Source organism: Schistocerca cancellata, chromosome 2 (assembly GCF_023864275.1).
Source record: "Schistocerca cancellata isolate TAMUIC-IGC-003103 chromosome 2, iqSchCanc2.1, whole genome shotgun sequence".
NCBI lineage: Eukaryota > Metazoa > Arthropoda > Insecta > Orthoptera > Acrididae > Schistocerca > Schistocerca cancellata.
The window spans coordinates 858,619,360-858,636,888 of record NC_064627.1 but is presented as its reverse complement, the minus strand read 5'-3'; the positions used below and the strand labels follow the sequence as shown (position 1 = coordinate 858,636,888).

The following is a 17,529-nucleotide window of genomic DNA, read 5'->3' as shown; positions in this document are numbered from 1 at the left end:
ACGACAGCGTCATCTGCAAAAAACGGAAGACGGCTGCTCAGATTGTCTCCCAAATCGGTTATGTAGATAAGGAACAGCAATGGGCCTATAACACTACCTTGGGGAACGCCAGAAATCACTTCTGTTTTACTCTATGACTTTCCGTCAATTACTACGAACTATGACCTCTCCGACAGGAAATCACAAATCCAGTCACATAACAGACGATATTCTACAAGCACGCGATTTTACAAGCTGCTTGTATGGTATAGTGTCAAAAGCCTTCCGGAAATCCAGAAATACGGAATCAATCTGAAATCCCTTGTCAATAGCACTCAACACTTCGTGCGAATAAAGAGCAAATTGTGTTTCACAAGAACGTTGTTTTCTAAACCCATGTTGACTGTGTGCCAGTAGACCATTTTGTTCGAGGTAATTCATAATGTTCTAACACAACGTATGTTGCAAAACCCCGCTGCATATCGACGTTTATGATATGGGCCTGTAAGTTAGTGGATTACTCCCTACTACCTTTCTTGAATATTGGTGTGACCTCTGCAACTTTCCAGTCGTTGGGTACGGATCTTTCGTCGAGCGAACGGTTGTATATGATCGTTAAGTATAGAGTTAATGCATCACCATACTCTGAAGGGAACCTAATTGGTATACAGTCTGGACCAGAAGACTTGCTTTTATTGATTTAAGTTGCGTCGCTACTCCAAGCATATTTACTTCTACGTTACTCATGTTTGCAGATGTTCTTGCTTCGAATTCTGGAATATTTACTTCGTCTCCTTTGGTAAAGGCATTTCGGAAGGCTCTGTTTAGGAACTCTGCTTTGGCAGCACTGTCTTCGTTAGCGCGAACCCGAATCGATACCAACTGCTATCGTAAATTATACGACAGTTTAGTAACCTAGGATTAAACGCACGTCGTTTTAACAGGTTTCTGTTCTACTTAAGCCATTCGGCCTCACCAGAGGGGATTACGTTAAACTGATTATGTTAACACGTTCTGTCCCGTGTGTAGTAGTGAACCGTTTCAGAGAAAGCTTTGAGTTACGGATGATACGGATGACTAACTGTTGAGCACAAATTATGAAGCACGGGTACTGAAAACAGGTTGCTGTCGAGCAAAATCGGCTGGAATCTAAACCCGAAACTACTGTACTCCATTGGCAGACTTTCAGGTGGTAGAATGGACCAAAAGGAAAAAAATGTCCACTAACCATGGCGTCTGAAGTGCATACCTGAAGAGCTATAAGCACATCTTCAGTGGAAGAGAGATATTTCACACAAAAGCGGACAAGTGCAAATAGGTCTTAAGGTATGCATTTTGTAGACAACGTTTACTAAAAACTTTTTTCTTGTTTCAGGCCATCTGTGAAAGTTTGTCGGTCGGGTTCTGGTTCGCCCTGTATGTTTACTTTTTAACTATTAAGCTATATTTTAAAAAGCTTTGGTTTTTGCACCGTGTTTTCAAGTTTTATGCTCCTTTCGTGCTGTTGAGAGGTTAGAGTAAATTATTTGCGAGCCTTGTTTTTACTGTAGCGTTTTGACATATTAATGTAGCTGAAATCGTATATTTTAAAAGTGTTTGAATAAATGTTCAGGATTTGTATGTGGCGACTCTATTCAATCAATCTATCCTTTTCTTCTGCCCATTTGTGCCACAATTGCTTCAGGAAGGTTATTTTATAAAGAATCTCACTGCTTTTACAGTCGCATGCTTTCACCAACCATTTCTAATGGATAAAATAAAAAATGGCCAAGTGCGAGGACGACTCGCGCACAGAGGATTATAATCTTTCGCGTTATCGATACTGGCAAGATTTTAGTCCCGGGAATTCGAAGGCCATATAAAAATCTCTGTAGTAGTTACACAAAAAGCGAGCAGTTTATATATGTAGATAGAGAGCATTTATTAAAACATTTTCACTTTTTAAAACATGTCTACAACTCACATTTTATGTTTGCATCCAGTAATGTTCGACTATTATACGTTCGACGAATGATTATTGCAATGTATGTTCAAATGGCAAGAGATTTTTTTATGTGGTATGATTGCAGTTTAGTTTATTTCAGATTTTTTGCTTTGTGTGAAACCATGTTGCCAAATTTAATGATTCTAGCTCAAAGGGAGGCACCCTATAGGTTTTGATAAGCGAGTTTTCGAGTATCAAAATACGTGACATAAATGGCCGTATCTTTTGACTGAAGTGATATAGAAGGTTAAAATTTTTACACCGCCAGGGGGCCATAACTTTAATACGTGACTTACATTTGAACTTGATGCGTCTACCCGTGTCTGAGAAGCTGGTTTCTTAACAGTTTGATAAACTGACAGACGGGTCCTAAGGATCCTGCTTTTACAGATTGAGGCATGGAACCCTAAAAAAGGTGCGTTTGAAGGTCAAAAATGAACCGTGCACAGATTTACTGTGCGAGGACTGTTGGGTATGGCAGGACAATTACTTTCTTCCGGCAGTCCGCAGTCGTGTCCTGTGGGGCAGAGGACAAAGTCACGTGGGGGACGGGCAGCGAAAAGGCGCGACAGTGGCGGCTGCTGCTGCTGCTGCTGGGCGTTCCAGACTAGCGGCTGCATAACGGCCACAGCACGAAAATCAGCCGTATTAATTTCTGGAACACCGGAATCTCAAATGGCCGGCCACAACAAGCTGAATTTGCGCAAGCAACCCACTTCCAACCCGCGTCACGTTATTTACGAGGAGGGTAGTCTCTTGACTCCCGGTCAGAATAACAAAGTGATTAACGACAAGTTGTTTACAGGACCGCTTCCGTAGCAGCAACCAATCACAGGACGAGCTAGGTTGCGCCTAATGTTGGTTCCCCCCCCCCCCCCTCCCCCACTCACTCCACCGTTGCCATATCGCTCTGCCGACGACATTACAGTCGCTAAAGTCTCTCCGTGAGTCCGCGCTTTTTGGAGGAGGGCAGAAGATCATGCGAGGATGATACCAGTCTCCGATGACCTGCGGCACGAGCTGAGCCATCTACACAAGGTTGTAAGGGGCCAACCCCCAACAACCACCAAATAAATGAAGGTAGGCAGCTCCTCTAGGAACACAGATGAGTACGAAAAGAAGTTTGCATCTTTGCCTTTCTGTGGTTCCGTGTCGTGTTAAAGCTGCCTGCTGATGAGAGAAAAAAATCAAATCGATCTTCAGGCGTCCGTCAAAAAGCGAGCAATTACTGAGATTAGTCACAGATGCGGCAGATCTTACGATGGACAAACATCGCGCACTGTAGAACAATGCAGGAAGGAACATAAGAGTTTTTCTCTCCTACGCTACCCAAAAATAAATGTCGTGTGACTAGGGCCTCCCGTCGGGTAGACCGTTCGCCGGGTGCAAGTCTTTCGGTTTGACACCACTTCGGCGACTTGTGCGTTGGTGGGGATGAAATGATGATGATTAGGAAATCGCAACACCCAGTCCCTGAGCGGAGAAAATCTCGACCCAGCCGGGAGTCGAACCCGGGTCCTTAGGACTGACATTCTGTCACGCTGACCATTCAGCTACCGGGGGCGGACTACACTACCCATGAAAAATCTGCTTTAGCTAAGCGACCACCTGATCAAATTGGGCGACACCTCTATTGCAGTAACGGCTGCTGCAACAGTGTAGTTAAAGAAGCCATTGAAATAAAATCGCTGAGAACGCCCTCTATGGTGACGGCGGTCTGCAGCTCAGTGCGACATGGAATGCAGCGACCGCGACGTTGAAGCTGGCACATCGAAATGCCCGTATATGGCGATGCTGTGAGCACCAGTGACGTCACAGCCGGCAGCTAGAGGACATCAGCCTTGATTTGCCGGAGTAGCCTCTTCTTCTGAAGGCAGTTCTTAAATGATCGAGCTGGTCCTCCTACTACTGTGGTTCACAAGTTCTTGTAGCCCAATCCACCAATGTTCTGATCACTTTTTTCCTGCTAGGGAAGGTTGTTGGCAATTGTTCAAATGGCTCTGAGCACTATGGGACTCAACTTCTGAGGTCATCAGTCCCCTAGAACTTAGAAGTACTTAAACCTAACCAACCTAAGGACATCACACACATCCATGCCCGAGGCAGGATTCGAACCTGCGACCGTAGCGGTCTGTTGGCAATTGTGAACTGTTCGAAAGTATCAATCTGGAGGGCTTTGTGTAGGCTTTGTTCACTATAATTTAGTCGGATTTTCTAAGTACCTGTACATCTAAAAATGAGATTTGGTCTTACTTCTCGTTTTCTGTATTGAATATTAGAATTGATATCATTTCAGAAAATTTAGAAATTGAGATTTTTTTCCTCTACAGTCTGAAACCACTATGAGGTTTTCTTATTCACCGCCTCCTTCAAATTTTTCCATTAGAAAGTTTTCTTTAACTGCGCCTATTGGGTTCTCCTTAGTTTGCTCATAGAATTTGTTATCCCATTGAAAGTCCTTTGTGAAAATACTGTCTTCATTAAGAGGAACCATAGTAAACAATGGTGCAACATCAAGACTGATCATAAATTACGTTGACTATTCAAACTCTCTAACAACAACAACAACATTAATACCCTGAGCATTCCAGCTATAGGGAGGAAGATGACAAGACGATCCTATGAAATTATCATAGAGTGAATTCCCCGAGATTTTAGAAAATTCCTGAAATTCCTTGAGATTTCTTCGATGCTTCCAGGTAAAATGTAACTTCCTGAAAATTCCATGTTTTCTGGATGACTCGCGCCGCCCTGATAGTATTAGTCGGACACAACATCAACGACTTTAATATGCTTTCGACTACGGCCCAAAGTCCACAAAATAAAAATCTCTAACGACGCAAATATCGGCAATCGTCGTCGTCGTCGTCGTCGTCGTCGTCGTCGTCGTCATCGTCGTCGTCCAGTTGCAATAACGACATTGTTTTACATATTTAACGAAAAAAATTGTATCAGTTATTTCAGAAACCGGTTACTTTGAGATGGTTTAACACTCAGGTTAAATTTTGGTTGTTAAAAACCCATATAACCGGGAACGGTAGTTTCAGCGATTACCGCCGTCCGTATCGGAAGGTCAGATGGTCAATAATTGCACCTCTAACTTTTTATACCTGGGATTTACTGTCATGTAGAACTTTATAGAAGACATATTTACGCCAGTGACTAACACTTTCTTTATTTCACGATTGCAATGTCGGCCTTAGGCCATTATGAAGTGAAGATGTTATGGCTACTAGGCCACGTCAACCTAAAATGAGCTAACACATTTTAGCATCTTCACTTGATAATGGCCTAAGGCCGAAACTGCAATCGTGAAATAAATAATTACAGTCACTGGCGTAAATATGTTGTTTTATAAAGTTGCACCTCTATTCGCCCGTAGACATCTCCGCAGCCGTCCTTTCTCCCGGTCGTCTACTGTTAGTCGATGCCGGTTTTGTATGGCTCCATTTTGCCACAGACGATATACTTTAACCACGGCAGGACATGAACATTGCACAAAGTTAGCCGTTTCGGAAATACTTCCACCCTTGGCCCAGAGGCGACTTCTCTTGTTTTGGACGCCAGACAAATCACTCGGTTTCCGCATTTACGACGACTACATTGTTTTCCGCGTCTGCTGACAATGATACCAGGGTTGTTTTTTAAGTAGGGGCCGTTTTTATTTTTAAAAAAGATACAAATACTTTCGTAAAAAACTTATTTTCTGATTCTACACACACTTACCTATTTTTCTGCATAGTTGCCTTGTTTATTTAAGCACTTGTCATACCGTACAACTAAGTTTTTAATTCCCTCTTCAAAGAATTCGGCCGCCTGCTCCGACAGCCAAGAGTTCACGGCCGCTTTCACTTCATCGTCGTCATTGAAGCGCTGCCCGCCAAGATGGTGTTTCAGGTACCAGAAAAGGTGAAAATCGCTAGGAGCAAGGTCGGGGCTGTATGGTGCATGGTCCAAAACTTCCCAACCAAAAGAATCAATCAAATCCCGAGTCTTGAGAGGTGTGAGGCCTAGCGTTATCGTGCAGGAGCAAAACTCCTTTTGTCAGCATGCCGCGCCTTTTGTTTTGAATTGCTCTGCGGAGCTTCTTTAGAGTTGCACAGTAGGCATCTGAGTTGATTGTCGTTCCTCGTGGCATAAAGTCCACTAGCAAAACACCGCGCAGGTCCCAGAACACAGTTGCCATAATCTTGCGCTTTGACAGCGTCTGTTTGGCTTTGACCTTGACGGGTGAGGTCGTGTGTCGCCATTCCATCGATTGTCGCTTGCTTTCGGGAGTGATATGGGATACCCATGTTTCGTCTCCAGTGACAATTTGACTCAACATGTCATCACCTTCTTCCTCGTAAGGAATCAAAATTCCAATGAAGTGGCAAATCTCTTCCCTTTGTGGTCCTATGTGAGGAGTCTGGGTACCCACCGAGAACACAGTTTCTTAAAGTTTAGGTTTTCAGACACAATTTTGTACAAAACCGATCTTGAAACTTGTGGAAATTCCAAAGAAAGAGTGGAAATTGTGAACCTTCTGTCCTCACGAACCTTTGTTTCGACTGCAGCCACCAAATCATCAGTGATCACAGAGGGCCGGCCTGGGCGTTCTTCGTCATGGACGTTTTGACGGCCATTTTTAAACTCTCTAACCCACTGACGCACTTTACCTTCACTCACTGCATTCAAGCCATGAACATCTGTTAACTGACGGTGAATTTCTGCAGCTGATAGGCTTCTCGCGGTCAAAAAACGTATCACAGACCGTACCTCACATGCGACGGGCGATTCAATAATCGTAAACATTATAAAGTAGCACAGCGATGCGTACACGTCAGCTACAGAGCTGCAAATAGCATCAGTGTGAACGGGAAGGATGCCGGTAAGTGGCGCGGTGGCTTGTTGCGGCGTCAGCGCAAACTACGGGACTAAAAGCGCGAACGGCCCTTACTTAAAAAACAACCCTCGTACACTCTCAACTGCTAGTACTGCCACCTGCTGTCAGTGAATGGTTATTGGACGTTGATGTCTAACATAAACGATGGTCACATTAAAATGACTGTAACACTTTGGATAACGTGGCCCTCTGAAAACGAATGAATCATTCACAACAGTCCTGTACGTATCTTATTTAGTCACTTTGACTATTTAGGTAAGGCGAGGCGAGGCGGTCTCACCTCGAGCGTCTGTCGGAGGGTGAGCTCGGGGAAGAAGACGTCCTGCTGGAGCACGTAGCAGATGCGGCGCTTCCAGCGCTTGTCGAGGCGCTCGCGGTTGAGGCGCACGTGCCCGGCGCTGGGCTGCGCGCGGCCCGCCAGCACGTTGAGCAGCGTCGTCTTGCCGCAGCCGGAGGGCCCCATCACGGCCAGCAGCTCGCCCGGCCGCGCCAGCCCCGACACGTCGCGCAGCACGGGCCGCCCGCCGCGCCGCGCCGCCGCCCACACGCCCGCGAACACCAGCTCCACCGGCCGCGCGGACGGCGCCTCCAGCAGCGGCGCCGGCACGCCGGACGACCCGGCGCCGCCCCCGCCGCCCAGGCCCGCGCCCGCCTCCGGCCCCGACCTGCAACCACACCAGCACAAGCCACGTTAGCACACACACGCAACAGCGACAGGTGTCTCGCAAAGGAGTTACTTCAAGAACAATTGGGCGAGTGTGTTTGCAGCTGCCACTAAGCGCAATAAGAATGTACCACAATGCAATCTTGAAACTTCCTGGCAGATTAAAACTGTGTGCCGGACCGAGACTCGAACTCGGGACCTTTGCCTTTCGCGGGCAAGTGCTCTATCAGCTGAGCTACCCAAGCACCACTCACGCCCCGTCCTCACCGCTTCAGTTCCCTCAGGAGTCGTGCTTGGGTAGCTCAGCTGGTAGAGCACTTGCCCGCGAAAGGCAAAGGTCCCGAGTTCGAGTCTCGGTCCGGCACACAGTTTTAATCTGCCAGGAAGTTCCATATCAGCGTACACTCCGCTGTAGAGTGAAAATTTCATTCTAGGAACGCAATCTTACTTGTAATTTGCATGAAATTCCTGTGAGACGACACGGCCATTTGTGTGCACTTCTGATACTTTTCTTATGTCTTGACCACACACTTTTTCCAACAGCCTTAGACGTTTCGACTTGACGCCATTTTCAAAGGCAGTTCTACGTCAGCTCTACGTCAGCTCTACGTCAGCTCTACGTCAGCTCTACGTCAGCTCTACGTCAGTTCTACGTCAGCTCTACGTCAGCTCTACGTCAGCTCTACGTCAGCTCTACGTCAGCTCTACGTCAGCTCTACGTCAGCTCTACGTCAGCTCTACGTCAGCTCTACGTCAGCTCTACGTCAGCTCTACGTCAGTTCTACGTCAGTTCTACGTCAGTTCTACGTCAGTTCTACGTCAGTTCTACGTCAGTTCTACGTCAGTTCTACGTCAGTTCTACGTCAGTTCTATAAAACTGGTCATAGGTACATGGTGTCACAACATTTTCAATCACGAGTATTTCCACTTGTCTCGTAATCGAGAATATTGACTTAATACAATGTATCTACGGACAATTTCATCGGTTACCGCTGCTACAATGGCAGGTTATCAAGATTTAACTGCCTTTGAACGTGGCATTATAGTCGGCGCACGAGCGATGGAACACAGCATATCCGAGGTAGCGATGAAGTAGGGATTTTCCCGAACGACCATTTCGCGAGGGTGCTGTGAATACCAGGAATCCAGTAAAACATCAAATCTCCGACATCACTGCGGCCGCAAAAAGTTCCTGCAACAACGGGACCAACGACGACTGAACAGAATCGTTCAACGTCTGAGAAGTGCAACCCTTCCGAAAAATGCTGCATATTTCAATGTTGGGTCAGCGTGCGAACCATTCAACGAAACACCATCGATATAGGCTTTCGGAGCCAAAGGACCACTCGTGTACCTGTGATGACTGTACGACACAAAGGTTTACACCTCGCCTGGACCCGTGAACACGGACATTGAACTGTTGACGACTGGAAACATGTTGCTTGGTCGGACGAGTCTCGTTTCAAATTGTATCGAGCGGATGGACATATACGGCTATGGAGACAACCTCTTGAATCCATGCACCCTGCATGTCAGCAGGGGACTGTTCAAGCTGGTGGAGGCTCTGTAATGCTGTGGGGTGGGTGCAGTTGGAGTGATACGGGACCCCTGATACGTCTAGATACGACACTGACAGGTGACACGTACTTATGCATCCTTTCTGATCACCTGCATCCATTCATGTCCATTGTGCATTGCGATGGACTTGGGAAATTCCAGCAAGACAATGCGACACCCCATACGTCCATAATTGCTACAAACTGCCTCCGGGAACACTCTTCTGAGTTTAAACACTTCCGCTAGCCACCAAACTCCCCAGACATGAACATTATTGAGCATATCTGGGACGCCTTGCAACGTGCATTTCAGAAGAGATCTCCACCCCCTCGTACTCTTACGGATTTATGGACAGCCCTGCAAGATTCACGGTGTCAATTACCTCCAGCACTACTTCAGACATTATTCGAGTGCATGCCACGTCGTGTTGCAGCACTTCTACGTGCTCTCGGGGCCCCTACACGATATTAGGCCGGTGTACCGTTTTCCTTGGCTCTTCAGTATATAACTGACGTAACGCTGCCTTTGAAAATGACGTTAAGTCGAAACGCGTTAGGTCGCTGGAAAATAAAAGTCTGGTCAACAGATAAGAAAAGTTATCAGAAGTGCAGTCTTACGTGCTATCGTCAGCCACGGGTCGAGCATTTGGGCTCCTAGAGCCATAAACGTAACGTCACTTGCGCTGACAGGCGCGCGTAAAATAACGAGCGAGACGGTACCGCTGATACTAGGCTTCCTACCTCTACATTTAGCAGAGAGGTGAACAATACTGGCTCAGAAAGCGCGAATATGATAAGATAAAGGCGATACTGGGAGCAAGAGCGGTATCGAATATAGAAATAAACACATGCATTGACCGAGAATGGCAAGAAATCTGCGACAGGGCAAATACAGGGATGACAACCTACCAGTTCCTTCCCAACATAAAAGAAAGAAGAAGAATGACATACACAGATCAGCCGAAACACCGCGCGGTTGGATGCTGCCTGATAGCGTTGCGGGTACGTGAAACGGCAAGGACAGTATGTAAGCTGAACAGAAAAAAATGGTTCAAATGGCTCTGAGCACTATGGGACTTAACTTCGGAGGTCATCAGCCCCCTAGAACTTAGAACTACTTAAGCCTAACTAACCTTAGGACATCACACACATCTATGCCCGAGGCAGGATTCGAACCTGCGACCGAAGCAGTCGCGCGGTTCCAGACTGTAGCGCCTAGAATCGCTCGGCCACTACGGCCGGCTAATCTGAACAGAGACAGCTGGAGAATCATTCTAGTGAAGATACGGGTCGCAAATGGGTACATCCACTGAGACAAGCGACCGTGACAAAAGGCCGGTTGCTATTACCCAGAGCCGGTGAACAAAACGGCGAAGCTGGTCGAATGTACACGTGCTATTGTCGTCAGCATCTACGGATAGAGGTGAAAGGACACAAACTACCACTCGGCACTAAATGGTTGGACGTCCACCACTCTTCACAAAATGTCGGGTTCGAGGCTTGTCCGCTCGGTAAAGTAGGATAGATGGCGATCTCTGGCCACCTCTGGCGAAAGAGCACAATGCTCGTGCACGCACATGTTTTTGTGGACACACCATTCAGCGCAAATTGTTGAACATTGTGCTCTGCAGCAGAGAACCCCCTCGTGTTACCACGTTGAGCGAACGGCATCGTCAGTTACTATTGCAGTGGATACTGTATCAGCTAGACTGGACCGCGGATCACTGGAAACCTGTCACCTGGGCGGATGAATCACAATTTTGGCTACACGGTCACCTCCACAAACGCAGTCAGCCACGCGAAAAGTGGCTCGAAATGTGCACCGTACCACTGACACAGCCTTGCGGGAGCAGTATTATGGTATGAAAGACATTCTCTTGCGCTTGCATGGGTCCTATGGTAGTAATCTACGACAACATGCCACAAGCGGACCCTGTGCATTACTTCATGCTCGACGTCTTTCCCGACGGCAATGTCATCTTTCAGCAGTATAATTGTCCTTATCTCTAAGGCAGAATCGTCCTACTATGGTTTGAAGAGCGTGATAATGAAATCACGTTGACGTCTTGGAGACCAAATTTGCCCGATGTGAATCCGATGGAACCCATCGGGGTCGGTATTTCGCTCCAAACACGGACAAACAAGCTAATTAGCAGGTGGTCTAATGTTCTGGCTCTCAAGTGTACGTCCTTCCGACCAAGGGAGCTATACACTACCTGTCGGGACATGGTCCGTACCCCAGTTACTTACTAAAATACGACAGCGCACCACTGATATTGTGAATGTGGAGCAATCGGGATCCTGGATCACATCGACTGGGAATGTACCGTTAGACGATATGTTACAGACCAGGGCAGGGACTCATTTGGAAACGCAACAGGGTGGTCCATTGATAGTGACCGGGCCAGATATCTCACGAAATAAGCAGCAAACGAAACTACTACGAAGAACGAATCTCGTCTAGCTTGAAGGGGGAGACCAGATGGCGCTATGGTTGGTCCGCTAAATGGCGCTGCCATAGGTCAAACGGATATCAACTGCGTTTTTTTTTAAATAGGAACCCCCATTTTTATTACATATTCGTGTAGTACGTATAGAATATTTGTGAATAGGAAAATCACACCAGTCACGACAGCATCCATCCTACGCCTGAATCCGAAGACACTGCAGACAATGATACGTCGCATGGCAACGTGGAAGCGACGCAGGTGGCTCATTAAGAAGACAGGTATACGAGGCGTATGAGAAATGTATTGCGATTTATAACACTGCGAGCATTCTGGCAACGCTTGTTATACTTGTCTAAATCTGTGTGTCGATCCCTTCCAGAGGCTGTGCCCGAATTTCAGCTGTTACAACCATCAAGTGAGGTTTGAGAGCGTTATGAGTGAAGTTGTGTTTTGTTGTTTGTTACGAAACTGGAACAGCGGAATTTTGTGTTAAACTTGGGGAATCCGCGAGTGTAACCTTTGAAAAGTTAAAACAGGCCTATGGGAAATATTCCGTACTAATAGCACAAATTTTCCCTGGCACAAATCATTTTTGGCTCTGAGCACTATGCGACTTAACTTCTGAAGTCATCAATCCCCTAGACTTAGAACTAATTAAACCTAACTAACCTAAGAACATCACACACATCCATGCCCGATGCAGGATTCGAAGCTGCGATCGTAACGGTCGCACGGTTCCAGACTGTAGCGCCTAGAACCGCATGGCCACTCCGGCCGGCCAATCATTTTTGGAAGGCCGAGAACACGATGAAGATGAACCTTGCTCAGGGGGACCTTCAGGTTCAAAAAGCGCCGAAAAGTCTACTGTGTGCGTGCTCTTGTGAGAACAGACCGACGTTTAACAATAAGGATGATGGGTGGCCTGTTAAACACTTTCACCGTACATCAAATTTTGACCTAAGTGTTGCACATTCGCATGGTTTATGCCGAAATGGTACCGAAGAATCTGACAACTGAACAGATGGGCAATCGAAGAGACGTTTGCGTTGATTTTCTTGTGAGGAATGCCAATGACCACGAATTGTCCAGTCGTGTGATCACAGGTGCTGAATCCTGGACTTTTGTGTACGATCCTGAGACGAAGTACCACAGTCAGGAGTGGCATACTGAAACACACGTCCACCGAAAAAAAGCTTTTTTTTTTACAGTATGGGTACCGAGCATAAAGAATTTGTTCCTCCAGGACGAACAGTTAACCAAGTGTTTCACAAAGATGTCCTCGGAAGGTTCTGGAAAAAGGGCGAATGGATTAAGACAGGACATTGCTGACAATGTGGATGCTACATCATGACAACGTCCCATGTCACACCGCCACATCCATTACGGGACTTTTGACCTTAAAAGGCATTCCTGTTGTTCCACAGCTCTCCTATTCACTTGATCTGAGTCCTTGTGACTTTTACCCGAAATTGAAAAAGTCTTAAAAAATGTCATTTTGGGACTCTGTTTTGAATGTTGTCCAATGTGACACACATGTTAAAGGTTCCAGTCGCGTATGGCTCGCGGGAAGAACGACTGCCGGGAAGCCTCCGTGCGCGCTCTCGAATCATCTCTCTAATTTTACATTCGTGATCTCCTCGGGAGGTATAAGTAAGGGGGAAGCAATATATTCGATACCTCATCCAGAAACGCACCCTCTCGAAACCTGGACAGCAAGCTACACCGCGATACAGAGCGCCTCTCTTGCAGAGTCTGCCACTCGAATTTTGCTAAACATCTCCGTAACGCTATCACGCTTACCAAATAACCCTGTGACGAAACGCGCCGCTCTTCTTTGGATCTTCTCTATCTCCTCTGTCAACCCGACCTGGTACGGATCCCACACTGATGAGTATTTTCTAAGCCACCTCCTTTGTTGATGGACTTCATTTTCTAAGGACTCTCCCAATGAATCTCAACCTGGCACCCGCCTTACCAACAATTAATTTTATATGATAATTCCACTTCAAATCGTTCCGCACGCATACTCCCAGATATTTTACAGAAGTAACTGCTACAAGTGTTTGTTCCGCTATCACGTAATCATACAATAAAGGACCCTTCTTTCTATGTATTCGCAATACATTACATTTGTGTATGTTGAGGGTCAGTTGCCACTCTCTGCACCAGGTGCCTATCCGCTGCAGATCTTCCTGCATTTCGCTGCAATTTTGTAATGCTGCAACTTCTCTGTATACTACAGCATCATCCGCGAAAAGCCGCATAGAATTTCCGACACTGTCTACTAGGTCATTTAGATATATATTGTGAAAAGCAATGGTCCCATAACACTCCCCTGTGGTACGCCAGAGGTTACTTTAACGTCTGTAGACGTCTCTCCATTGAGAACAACATGCTGTCTTCTGTTTGCTAAAAACTCTTCAATCCAGCCACACAGCTGGTCTGATATTCCATAGGCTCTTACTTTATCAGGCGACAGTGCGGAACTGCATCGAACGCCTTCCAGAAGTCAAGGAAAATAGCATCTACCTGGGAGCCTGTATCTAATATTTTCTGGGTCTCACGAACAAATAAAGCGAGTTGGGTCTCACACGATCGCTGTTTCCGGAATCCATGTTGATTCCTACAGAGTTGATTCTGGGTTTCCAGAAATGACATGATACGCAAGCAAAAAACGTTCTAAAATTCTACAACAGTTCGATGTCAGAGACATAGGTCTACAGTTTTTCGCATCTGCTCGACGACCCTTCTTGAAGACTGGGACTACCTGTGCTCTTTTCCAATCATTTGGAACATTCCGTTCCTCTAGAGACTTGCGGTACACGGCTGTTAGAAGGGGGGGGGCAAGTTCTTTGGTACTCTGTGTAGAATCGAATTGGTATCCCCTCAGGTCCAGTGGACTTTCCTCTGTTGAGTGATTCCAGTTGCTTTTCTATTCCTTGGACACTTATTTCGATGTCAGCCATTTTTTCGTTTCTGCGAGGATTTAGAGAAGGAACCGCAGTGAGGTCTTCCTCTGTGAAACAGCTTTGGAAAAAGGTGTTTAGTATTTCAGATTTACGTGTGTCATCCTCTGTTTCAATGCCATCATCATCATCATCCCAGAGTGTCTGGATATGCTGTTTCGAGCCACTTACTGATTTAACGTAAGACCAGAACTTCCTAGGATTTTCTGTTAAGTCGGTGCATAGAATTTTACTTTCGAATTCACTGAACGCTTCACGCATAGCCCTCCTTACGCTAACTTTGACATCGTTTAGCTTCTGTTTGTCTGAGAGATTTTGGCTGCGTTTAAACTTGCAGTGAAGCTCTCTTTGCTTTCGCAGTAGTTTCCTAACTTTGTTGTTGAACCACGGTGGGTTTTCCCGTCCCTCACAGTTTTACTCGGCACGTACATGTCCAAAACGCATTTTACGATTGCCTTGGACTTTTTCCATGAACGCTCAACATTGTCAGTGTCGGAACAGAAATTTTCGTTTCGATCTGTTAGGTAGTCTGAGATCTGCCTTCTATTACTTTTGCTAAACAGATAAACCTTCCTCCGTTTTTTTTACATTCCCGTTTACTTCCATATTCAGGGATGCTGCAACGGCCTTATGATCACCGATTCCCAGCTGAAACTTTTCAGCGCTGCTACGAAGCCTGGGAACGACTCCGCCTGTGTATGGCGAGGTCATCGGTCTCATCGGATTAGGGAAGGACGGGGAAGGAAGTCGACCGTGCCCTTTGAAAGGAACCATCCCGGCATTTGCCTGGAGCGATTTAGGGAAATCACGGAAAACCTAAATCAGGATGGCCGGACGCAGGATTGAAAGGGACAACATTGTTGTTTGAAAAAATTGAGACTTGATAGATGGAAAAAGATCAGTCTCATTACTTTTCTCCCACACATCGTTTCACATGGAACTTAGAACGTTTTCCACAAAGTAGAAGAGCATACAGTGCAAACCTCATAAAACGTCCAACAAGATACCTCTGTAGTGCTGCCATTATGTCCCGGGCTTCAGTATATCTTGCAGCGTAATTCTCCAGAATATTCAGCAGAGCAGTGTAGACCTTTTGCTAGCCTTTAGACACGGTGGTCCTCACTCCGAACTTGGCGCTGCGTCTCCACGTGACGTGCCGGGCGCTGCCGCCCAGACGGCGAGTAGGGCCGGGTTATTTAGAGAGCAGCCGGTGACCCCAGGTGAATGGGCGGCTGCCGGCTGTCGGCTGCCGCCGCTGATAGCCGTGTTTGCTGACGGCCGATAGGAAGGCGCCGTGCTGACCCCGCACCCACGCCGCAGCCCAACCTGCCAGTCTGAGCTGCATCCATGTCACCTCGTGCTCCCAGTTGGCGTCAAAATTAGGGGATCCTAACAATATGACTATTTCTAGCGATATGAGGTCCCAATTAAGCAAGTACGTGATTGGCCGTGCGGTCTAACGGTTGGTTGGTTGGTTGTTTGTTTTGGGGAAGGAGACCAGACAGCGAGGTCATCGGTCTCATCGGATTAGGGAAGGACGGGGAAGGAAGTCGGCCGTGCCCTTTGAAAGGAACCATCCCGGCATTTGCCTAGAGCGATTTAGGGAAATCACGGAAAACCTAAATCAGGATGGGCGGACGCGTGAGTGAACCGTCGTCCTCCCGAATGCGAGTCCAGTGTCTAACCAATGCGCCACCTCGCTCGGTGCGGTCTAACGCACGGCTTTCCAGGCGGGAAGGAGCATGGTCCCCGGCACGAATCCGCCCAGCGGATTTGTGTCGAGGTCCGGTGAACCGGCCGGTCTGTGGATGGTTTTTAGGCGGTTTTCCATCTGCCTCGGTGAATACGGGCTGGTTCCCCTTATTCCGCCTCAGTTACACTATGTCGGCGATTGCTGCGCAAACAAGTTCTCCACGTACGCGTACACCGCCATTACTCTACTACGCAAACATAGGGGCTACACTCGACTAGTGTGAGACGTTCCCTGGGGGGTCCACTGGGAACCGAACCGCACAATAACCCTGGGTTCGGTGTGGGGTCGGCGGAGGGGTGAAGTGGCCTGCAGTAGTCGTCGTGGGGTTGTGGACCACTGCGGCTGCGGCGGGGACGGAGTCTCTCCGTCGTTTCTAGGTCCCCGGTCAACATACAATACAATACAATACAATACAAAGCAAGTACCTGATAGCCACGCGTCTATTAACTTGCCGTAAACATGAAAAGTTACTTTCGTCCGTGCCTCGAAGCTTCCGTAGCAACGCGCGAAATCACACTCATGGCCACGAAGCACTACTAAACATTAATGTGACCAAAGCCTATGTTCGATGTCAACGTGCAACCAATGAAAGAAACTGAGCGATTTATACTACTCGCCATTAAAATTGCTACACCAAGAAGAAATGCAGATGATACACGGGTATTCAATGGACAAATATATTATACTAGAACTGACATGTGATTACATTTTCACGCAATTTGGGTGCATAGATCCTGAGAAATCAGTACTCTGTACAGCCACCTCTGGCCGTAATAACGGCCTTGATACGCCTGGGCATTGAGTCAAACAGAGCTTGGATGGCGTGTACAGGTACAGCTGCCCATGCAGCTTGAACAAGATACCACAGTTCATCAAGAGTTGTGACTGGCGTATTGTGAAGAGCCACTTGCTCGGCCACCACTGACCAGACGTTTTCAATTGTGAGAGATCTGGAGAATGTGCCGGCCAGGGCAGCAGTCGAACATTTTTTGTATCCAGAAAGGCCTTACAAGACCTGCAACACGCTGTCGTGCATTATCTTGCTGAAATGTAGGGTGTCGCAGAGATCGAATGAAGCGTAGAGCCACGGGTCGTAACACATCTGAAATGTAACGTCCACTGTTCAAAGTGCCGTCATTGCTAACAAGAGGTGACCGAGACGTGTAACCAATGGCACACCATACCATACCATCACACCGGGTGATACGCCAGTATGGCGATGACGAATACGCGCTTCCAATGTGCGTTCACCGCAATGTCGCCAAACACGGATGCGACCATCATGATGCTGT

The 17,529-nt window shown here is 47.0% G+C and overlaps 1 protein-coding gene across 1 annotated transcript in view; it reads right to left on the bottom strand.

Annotated features, from left to right (window-relative positions):
- The window catches only part of LOC126159383 (uncharacterized), a 100,217-nt gene extending 84,384 nt beyond the window's left edge, over nucleotides 1-15,833 (bottom strand). Inside the window, exons 1-2 of the mRNA XM_049916511.1 lie at nucleotides 15,787-15,833; nucleotides 7,129-7,513 (exon numbers count right to left, since the gene is read on the bottom strand). Of these exons, the coding sequence (XP_049772468.1) occupies nucleotides 7,129-7,513; nucleotides 15,787-15,833 (432 nt within the window). The remainder of the gene's footprint in view (nucleotides 1-7,128; nucleotides 7,514-15,786) is intronic.
- Between the last annotated feature and the right edge of the window lie 1,696 nt (nucleotides 15,834-17,529).